A 9861-nucleotide genomic window follows, 5' to 3' on the forward strand; every position below is an offset into this window, starting at 1 on the left:
GGCTCAGAGCCGGGAGCCTGTTTCCGATTCTGTGTCTCCCTCTCTCTCTGCCCCTCCCCCGTTCATGCTCTGTCTCTCTCTGTCCCAAAAATAAATAAACATTGAAAAAAAATTTAAAAAAAATAAAAATAAAAAAAAAATAAAAAAGATGATAGAATGATCAATAAAAGATTTAAGAATAAAAATAGATGAAATTAAGTTAACATTTTGTGGGAAAAGTGGAATTGAAATGATTTCAAGGAGAAAAAAGAAAAAAATGAAGCTTTCTGACTCAAATATGAGCTTATTCATCTATATTTTTAATGGATGACAATAGGCCAAATTATTCCAGTATTTAGAAGCCCACTAGATACACTTTAAAGAATGAAACAATTATTATTTCAGAATGTCAATATTTATAACATCAGAAATTTTAGAATGTCACTATTTACAATATATCAGAAATATATCCTTTGCTACTCTTTACTCATGATGAAAGAAAACTGGTGTCAAAAAATAAGCACTGGGAGGGGAGCCTGGGTGGTTCAGTCGGTGAAGCAGCCGACTCCTGATTTTGGCTTACGTCAGAATCTCGAGGTTCATGAGATCGAGCTCCACATCGGGCTCTGTGCTGACAGTATGGAGCCTGCTTGGGATTCTCTCTCTGCCCCTCCCCTGCTCATGCTCTCTTGCTCTCTATTTCTCAAAAGAAATAAATAAATTTAAAAATATATAGATGTAGTGGGGTAAAGAATTCTCCAAAGCTTCTCATAGCAGTTAAGGATGCAAACATGTTTGAAGACCAGAGTCCAAATCACAAGTCAGGGTTCTCAGCATTGCATGCTACAAGCTCTCTCTCTATAGCCTGAGACCCACCAACCCACACAAGGCAGACAGGGCTCACCCTCCACTGTTGGGGAAGGAGGCATTCCTGGCTACACCTGCAGAACCCGCGGCTTCCTAGAGGACAGGCAGGCGGTGTGTGTTGAGACAGGACAGAATGGCCCTTCAGCTAAGGTGGGGAAAGGCCAGCATTTCAGACAAGATGGCATACTCACACACCGATTAAAGCACTAAAGAAGCACAACCCTACTTCACCTGCACACATAAAACCCTTATGCTTCTACCGCGTCTTATACAAGTCCTACGATACCGTTTCTACAAGTCACACAAAGGGCATGTGGCAGAACCTTCTATGAGGTGGGGGACCACATGGGGCAGGAATAAAACTGCAGGCCACCTGCTCCACAGGGTACTCAAGGTTACCACAGGAAGTATCGGGAGGTTCAGAGACACTCTAGACACTTCTCCTGCGGTTGCATAGGCTGTGACCATGCGGAAATAACTACTTTTTTTCTTACACTATGGAAAGACCATTTTTAATAGCCAGGTAACAAAGCAAACTGATTTTTTATTTATTTATTTTTTTGCCTTACTGTCTCCTATCATCATTCAAAATTCTCAAAGCATGCGTGGTCCATTTTAGAACCAATGCCCCCGCTCCCCTCCCCCTCCCCATGTAATCCAATTACTGCTTAGGAGAGGCCCAAAGGTTCAATGCTTTCTAGCATTCTTCAGACCTTTCAGGTTATTATGTTAAGTAGCCTATTGATGGTAATTTCTTTATTGTAACTACTTTGGCTTTCTCTGTATGAACTTTCATGTTCGCTTAACTCTTGCACGCATGTGACCTGAACACCCATTAGTTTGGTTTGTTTTTGGTTTTGTTTTTGTTTTTTTGGAGAGAGAGGGAGAGAGTGAGCCTGCACATGGGCAGGGGAGGGGCAGAGGGGAAGGGAGAGGGAGAGAGACAGAGAGAGAATGAATCCCAAGCAGGCTCCTGCTGGCAGCTCAACACAGGGCTGGATGGCCACTGAGCCACCCACAAGTGCCCCACTGATTAGTTACTTTCTGTCAACACCTGACAGCTGTTACACCTTTTCTCTGGTCTTTTAGACACTCCTGTCTTATCATTTTCATGTGATCTTTGCAGTTACTTGTTCATTTAGAAATCCTGCTCTTTCAAAAATAAACTTTGACTTGTTGTTTTATGTAGGATTGAAGGCAAAGAAATACATCTATTAAAAGTAAACGATCCAATTATCTGGTAAAGAGATTCGAAAATGTTTCCACTGTTAAGCAACACTGTTGCCAAAAACTATGTGTGCACCTGTAAACAGAAACTTGTAAGAACTTGTAAAATACTCCAGATAAGGATTTTCAGCGGAGTTTGAATTCAACTAGTTAATGAAGCACCTTGGTTTGCAAAAACAGCTGATGCACAAAGGTGAAAATTTTCTCCTTGGGTTTTGGGGGAGGGGACTAATGTGATTTGGTAAACACTGCAAACAGGGACTTTCTTGTTCTTGGATCTTTGAAGGAGATAACTTTTTCAAATAGGATGGTCTTTTAATCAGCATTCTAAAGACTAAACTTAGAACCAAGCCTTCATTCAGCCTTGTAGTCACCAAGACTAATATCACCAAGATCATCCAACATCCATGAGTCACCACGTGTGAAACAAGATTTTTAAAAATAAAACACTCTTTAGTCACAAATAAAAAATATCTTAGTAAAATCAAAAGGTTTTATACCTTTAAAGAAACCATCATTTTGGGGCGCCTGGGTGGCTCAGTCAGTTAAGCACTCGACTGCGGCTCAGGTCATGATCTGGCAGTTCGTGGGTTCGAGCCCCACTCTGGGCTGGGCTCTGTGCTGACAGCTCAGAGCCTGGAGCCTGCCTCAGATTCTGTGTCTCCCTTTCTCTCTGTCCCTCCCCTGCTCATGCTCTGTCTCTCTCTCTCTCTCTCTCTCTCTCCCCCCAAAATAAACGTTTAAAAAAATTAAAAATAAACCATCATTTTAACTCTTTATATCATTTTTCTGTTTTATAGCTCTTATTTTTGTGTTTTATAGAGATTATGTTCATGTAATTCATATATACATATACACGATACATCATGAAAAAGAGATGGTCAAATGCTTTAGTAAGCTGGCTTACTGATAAAAGTGATGATGATATTAATTAAAATTTAAAAAAAAATAGGGGCGCCAGGGTGGCCCGGTCAGTTAAGCATCTGACTTCAGCTCAGGTCATGATCTCACAGTCTGTGAGTTTGAGCCCCATGTTGGGCTCTGTGCTGACAGCTCATAGCCCGGAGCCTGCTTCGGATTCCATGTCTCCCTCTCTCTCTCTGCCCCTCCCCTGCTCGCACTCTGTCTCTCTCAAAAATAAATAAAATGTTAAAAAAAGTAAAGAATAAAAATTAAATAAAAAATAAATGAATAAAATAAAATAAATTTTTAAATAGTGGTTTAATGGACACGAAAACACACCTGAACGCGTGCGCTCACACACACACACACACACACACACACACACACACAGGGTACCCCCTCCAAGCTTTTCCACTGGCTTAAAACACGGAGACCCACACCTAAAAGACCTCAGAGATCTTGAATAGTCCAACAGCACCATCTCAGACCCCACCAGCAACAAAGACCAGGTCTTCAACAGGGAAACTTCCCAACACAATCTGTCCCCAGCACAGAACTTCGTGAAAGCAACACCCAACAAAGAAACAAGGACATCAGGCAAAAGATCTCAGCAAGGGCCACCGAGCCAGCCAGAGTCAGGTGACCACAGAGAGTGTGCATCAGAAGCCACACTTCAAAGACATTCAAGCAAGGAAGGAAAAGGAAGGCAGCTGACCACACAGGCACAGCTGGGGACAACGGGCAGGCGGCACGAGAGGAACACACAGGAGCCCTCAAGGTCTGCTAGGTCTCCTTTCCTCTACCGGGCTCCGTGTTAGGTGCTGGCACAACCAACAACGTCCTTGGGCAGAGGGAAAGCCAGGGGTGGGGTGCAGCCTGTGTGGCTGCAACACAGAGAGCAAAGGGGAGAGGGGCAGGAGGCCAGCAGAGCCACATTGCGCCAGGCGTTCGTTGATGGCCACGGCAGCAGTTTGGGGCGGCAGAACGCACACAGTGCCAGGTCTGAGAAAGCCAGTGGGACCAACCCAGTCCCCGGAATTCTGGGAGAACCTAACAGAAGGAGGGTGCGGAGTGAGCGGCCCGGCGGGAGGGGCACGGCCGCTGAAGGGTCCAGGAACAGGGTGATGGAATCAAGGGGATGCAGGCCCCACGGCACATTCCAGATGCTCCAAAAGCAGATGAGTCATGGTCGAGCTACGGGGAGGTGACAGCCCAGACCTCTGAGGGCACTGCCGTTTGCCCTCTTGGTCTGTGTTACTCACACACAGTCAGACCAACCTCCTTGCTGCTTATGAAGATAGCTCAGAACAGACACGGATCTAGGAAAGGGAAAATCCGGACTCCGATCCAAGCTGTATCCCTTGCTAGCCACCGTCAGTCAAGTCAAAAACTCTCCTAACCTCATGTCTTCCCTTGTTTCCCATCAACAGGGAAGACAGCCGCCTGCCTGACTTCAAATGGAGATGGAATCAAATGCTTTACAGATGAACAGGCTTGGGCGGGGGCGGGGCACCAGGCTGGCTCAGCCGGTGCAGCACTGGACCTCGGCTTGTAGGTTTCAGCCCCTTGTTGGGAGTAGAGGTTACTTTAAGAAATGAATAACATCTTTAAAAAACAAAACAAGAAAAAGAGAATCTAGCTTCATTGTAAAAGTGGTTTAAGCAACATTCAACTGCAAAATACTGATAGACTTTCTCTCACATATCCTCACATCCCAACTTCTCCTCAAAAGCACTTAATACAGGGGCGGCTGGGTGGCTCAATCCGTGGCGCGTCTGACCTCGGCTCAGGCAGGTCATGATCTCACCGTTCGCGAGTTCGAGCCCCACATCGGGCTCTCTGCTGTCCCCCTCTCTCTCTGCCCCTTCCCCCACTTACGTGAATGTGCTCTCTCTCTCTCAAAAATAAACAAACAACAAAAGAAGCACTCTGCAAAATGACCTTCATTCAACAAATACTTATTTAGTGCATACTAAATAAATGCTAGGCTCTGGTTAAGCAATACCAATGCATTAGGGTTCAGGGAGCTTTTTTTAGAGTTTGGTCGTTACAACATGCATCACAGAGGTAAACGTGGTTTCAACTGTGGCTCCAAATCCTAATTCAAATAGTCTTATGAATCAAATAACAAAGGATAATTACAAGTCTTGGTCTGCGTAACGCAGCTCAATGAACACCTAACACCAAACAGCAGCACCGTATCAAACACTGACGGGGACGTGAAGGCCCAAATACTCGAGATGCTCTCACAGAACTTCTAGTGCAGTGGGGGAGGCAGTCAACAAACAGCCAGACGCCAAGGCAAAATGTCGGTAAGACTATGGAAGCACGGGAGACAAAAAAAAAACAATTCTGATTAAGGAAATGAATAACAAAGTCCCCTGGAGGAAGTTATTTACAGAACTGAAGGCTTAAAAGGATTAGAGGCCATTCCAGAGAAGATCCTAAGCAAAAGTTTAAGTGAAAGAGGTTCCGTGCGTGTGTCTGTCTGTGCACGTGGGTGGGGGAGAAGAGGGGAAAAAGAGACAGTCTGGGACATTAGGGGATCTGCACTAGGCTGAAATATTTGACCAGCAGTCTGGGCAACGGAGAGTCGTCCACGATTTCCAAAAAGGAGAGTGACATAATCAGAGCTATAGGCAAAGAAAGAAGCCCACTCTGATGGCGGCCATTGAGAAGCGACTTTAATTGGTCAAGGAAGAAACCACCGAAAAAAGACAGAATGGCATCTACGGTCAGGGACATATATGTGGGCAGAGAAGTTGAGGCTTTTTTTTTTCCCCTCTTCCTGTGTGACTTCTTGCTCATCTAGACCTGTCCTTTCGGAGGAAAGCAGGACAATCTGGTTAACATAGGTCAGAATAACCTCCTCAACCCACCACAATTTTACCGTGAGTCTTTAACAATGACTCACCATGTCAGCCTGGCAAAGCTTACTCGCAAGTTCTAATTCGTCGTCATTTATAAAACAAACTAAAAAACGTGATAGATGGAACTGCAATCACTTTTTTTTTTTTTTTTTTTTTTTTGCCTCGTACAACCAAAATGACTTAGTCTGAGATACAATTTTTGTACTTAGGGCGGCCACAACAGAGACAAATCTGAGCCCTCAAGAGAAGCTGAACAGGGAGTTGATGTTTCTTATAAAGGAGGGGTGCGGGGGGGCGGGGAACAACCAAGATCTACAGGGCTGGGCCAAGAGTACAGGGCAATCTGCATTTCCATTTCCCTTTGGGTCAAGTACGTCTGAAACCAGTCCACGGCCATTTCCCCGCAGCCCTTTTCCAAGGCGAAGGCTGTAAACATGTGTTTCCCACCGCCCCCCACCCACCTTAGCCTTACTCTTCGTCCTCAGTCAATTGTTTCTTAACGAGGCAACAGCAGGGATCAACCAGCATCAGTCCAGAACTGGGTTTGCCGCTAAGTACATCACATGGATACATTTTTCTATTCTAGAAGTGATGAGACTAAGTGTTGGACTCCAGGGACTGGACTCTGAGGTTCCTCCTGGCTCTAAACTGTCATTTTTGATGATGTTCTGAGACCCTTTGCCTTTCCCAAATCCTTTTAACAGACACATAATAAATACCCGGGGAAGCAGAGGACCAATCTTGCTTCCAGATCCTCTTGCACAACTATGTTCAGATTTCAGACTTCCAAAGGAGGTCCAGCCTGTTGGTGCTGCACATCCTCTAAAAAAATACTCTGAATTTCTTTCAGGAAAGGCACTAAGGCCTGGAATAAGAGAATCAAGATATAATCCCAGCAAACGAACTACTATATGGAATTACAGAAGTTCAGTGCTCCTTTGGGCTTTTTAAAATAACAGGGGTGCCTGGGTGGCTCAGTGGTTAAGTTAAGCATCCGACTTCGACTCAGGTCATGATCTCGCGGTTTGTGAGTTCGAGCCCCATGGGCTCTGTGCTGACAGCTCGGAGCCTGGAGCCTGCTTCGGATTCTGTGTCCCCCTCTCTCTCTCTCTCTCTGCCCCTCCCCTGCTCATGCTCTGTCTCTTTTTGTCTCTCAATAATAAATGGGTGTTTAAAAAAATCTTTAAATAACAAAACAATGATATAATATTCTTAAACAATGACACAGTATTTATTAATGCCCAAAATGTACAATATGCTTTACACTGTTTCCTTTTTTTTTCCTTCCAGTGTGACTTCTCGTTCTCTCTAGACCTGTCCTTTCAGAGGGAATACAAGAACCTGGTTTTGAAGACTCCTTCTTCGGAGTTACTATAATCTTCCTCCTCCATGAGAACCCCAGGAGCAGGGCTCACTACTACTTCCCATGGGACACATTACAGAAGTAACACGACTGGGGCGCCTGGGTGGCTCAGTCGGTTAAATGGCCAACTTCAGCTCAGGTCATTATCTCGCGGTCTGTGAGTTCGGGCCCCGCGTCGGGCTCTGTGCTGATAGCTCGGAGCTGGGAGCCTGGAGCCTACTTCTCTTTCTGTGTCTCCCTCTCTCTCTGCCTCTCCCCCATTCGCGCTGTCTCTGCCTTTCAAAAAATGAATAAATGTTAAAAAAAGTTAAAAAAAAAAAAGAAGTAACACGACTTACGGGGAGAATCAATTGAGACCAGGTGATAACCGATGAACACAAAAATAAGGAGAATGGAGTTATTTCACCGCACGGGGTCTGCTTCCACGTTTGGAGTGACGATATCATTTAGACGATTACCAAGGACATGGTTTCTAAATGCCACACTCATCTGCCAGTTTAAGTCCCCCTCCTCCCAGGAGGACTGAACCTCAGGTTAATGATTGGGGCGAGCTACGTGCCAGACATGTGCTATAGGAAGGAGCGCTGGGAATACAGCCATCAACAACAAAAAGGCCCCATGCAACAGGCGTAGGCTACACAAAAGAGGGGGGCAAGAATAATCCTAAAAGAACAGGGAAACCTTCCTGAAAGTGCTTGGCCTCTACCTTTGCTTCTAAGAACCAGCAACAGCGCTGGCAGAGAACATTTAGCAGCCTGCAAACGCATTCGGCCGGGGGGCAAATGCCACATCAACTTTGGGGACCTCAAAGCTGCCCGATTCCTCGCCCTGGGAGCGAGAGACAAGATGAACTCCATCAATAAAGAAGTTTCCCAGCGCCAGCTGCCGGGTCTGGGCCCCCGCGGGGACCCGGAGGGGAAAACGTGGAGCCAAAATGGAGGAGGGGCTCGGGAGGAGTCGGCTGGGGCGCGAGAGCCTCGTGGCTCGCTCCTCATGGCGCCAACCAGCCTCCCCGCTCCGCTCTCCCCGGCCCTGGGAGGCAGCATCCCACCTCGCCAAACGCGGCGCGCACAGCCCACGGCTCGCAGGCTCGCCGGGAGGAGCCCATGCTCCCAATGCAATGGGAGCTTGCTAAACGCCGAGGAAACAAGTACCCACATCTTAAATGCAGTAAAGGGGAGCGAAGAAAGAAACATCTGCGAGGTCTCCACCCTTCTCCACCTGCAGGAAAGGCCCGGGGTAAAGCTAAAAAAGCATTTCCCTCGTTTTTTCTTGCTTGGCTGATAAAACAAAGACGGGCTCCTGAGGGGGGTCGGACGCCCCTAGGACTGACCCCTTTCCGTGCGCCCACGACGCTAAAGCCCCTGCAACCGAGGAGCACGCACGGAGCCAGAACAACTTTCTCATTGAAACCGGCCACGTTTCTGCTCATAGCCATACGGAAGCCCGTATTGTCATTTGGTCCATGTCACCGCACCTAGTTGGCGCTCAGGATTTTCCCCCCAAGAAACCCCCGCAGTCCCCAGCCCGACACGAGCTCCCTTCCCCGGGACGCCGCCTCGCGCGTTCCCGCAGCCCTCCAGGTCGGGCTTCCCGGCTCGCCCCGCCCTCGCGGCCCGCGCTGCGCCGCGGGGCGAGTTCCCCCACCCCACCCCCCACCCAGGCGGGGCTTGGGGGAGGGGGCGCGTCGGGGGCTCCCCGGCGACCCCGCTTAAAGCCCTCTCCCCCCGCCCCCACCGTCGGACTCGCAAAACAATAAGCCTCCGCTTTCTCTGCCCGTTCCCCCTAGGAGCCCGGCCACGAGTTACCGCAGCGGAGAAAAAGAGCGAGCGGGCGCGCGCCAGCCCTGCGACCCGTGGCCGGCGTACCCCGGGGGACCGCGATGACCGGAATCCCCGCCCGCAGTCCGCGCAGAGGCGGGGGTTGGGGGGGGGGGGGAGACACTGGGCGCTGGAGCGCGGCCAGGAGCGGAGGCGCGCGGGCCACGCGGTGGCTGCAGCAACTGACACGGCCCGCGGCCGCGCCACATGCGCCGCCGCCCGGCCCGGGCCCGGGAGCGCGGCGCCGCGACCCCCCGTACCTTGCCGCTGGCCGTGCCCCCGCTGACGCCGATCAGGAAGGGCTCGCCGCCGTTGGGCTGCTGGTGGTTCTGCAGGGTCTGCTCGCTGTCCCCGGCCATGGCTGGCGCCGCCCCTCCTCCCGCTGCTGCCGACGGACGCACGCTCCCCGCCCGCGCCCGCGTCGGGCTCCCCCGCTCCCCGCAGCCGCGGCTGGGGCGCTGCCCGGGTCCCTGCGAGCCGCGCGGAGCTCGGCCGTGGGGCTGCCTTTCCCGGAGGCGCCGAGAGCCTGCCTCTGCCCGCAGCGGCCGGCTCGGTTTACAGCCCAGGCGGAGGTCAGCGTGATGCTGCTGCTCCAATCCGGGCGGGCAGCGCGCTGCTATTCGCCGAGGCGGAGGCGGCGAGGCGTCCAGCCCCAGCCTCCGCCCCTCCCGGGCCCCGCCGCCGCCGCCGCCGCCGCCGCCGCCGCCGCCGCCGCCGCCGCCGCCGCCGCCGCCGCCGCCGCCCGAGGTCTCCCGGAGAGGTGTGAGGCCGGCCCTCCTCCCCCCGCCCCGCTGCCCGGTTAACCCTTTCCCCGACGACCTCCGGCGGACCG

At 50.2% G+C, this 9861-nt stretch overlaps 1 protein-coding gene across 1 annotated transcript in view; it reads right to left on the bottom strand.

Moving 5' to 3' along the window:
- UCK2 (uridine-cytidine kinase 2) overlaps nt 1-9420 on the bottom strand; it is an 80605-nt gene extending 71185 nt beyond the window's left edge. The window contains exon 1 of the mRNA XM_030302640.1: nt 9290-9420. Coding sequence (XP_030158500.1) covers nt 9290-9388 — 99 coding nt within the window. The 5' untranslated portion in view covers nt 9389-9420. The remainder of the gene's footprint in view (nt 1-9289) is intronic.
- Between the last annotated feature and the right edge of the window lie 441 nt (nt 9421-9861).

This window comes from Lynx canadensis, chromosome F1, assembly GCF_007474595.2.
Source record: "Lynx canadensis isolate LIC74 chromosome F1, mLynCan4.pri.v2, whole genome shotgun sequence".
Taxonomy (NCBI): Eukaryota; Metazoa; Chordata; class Mammalia; order Carnivora; family Felidae; genus Lynx; species Lynx canadensis.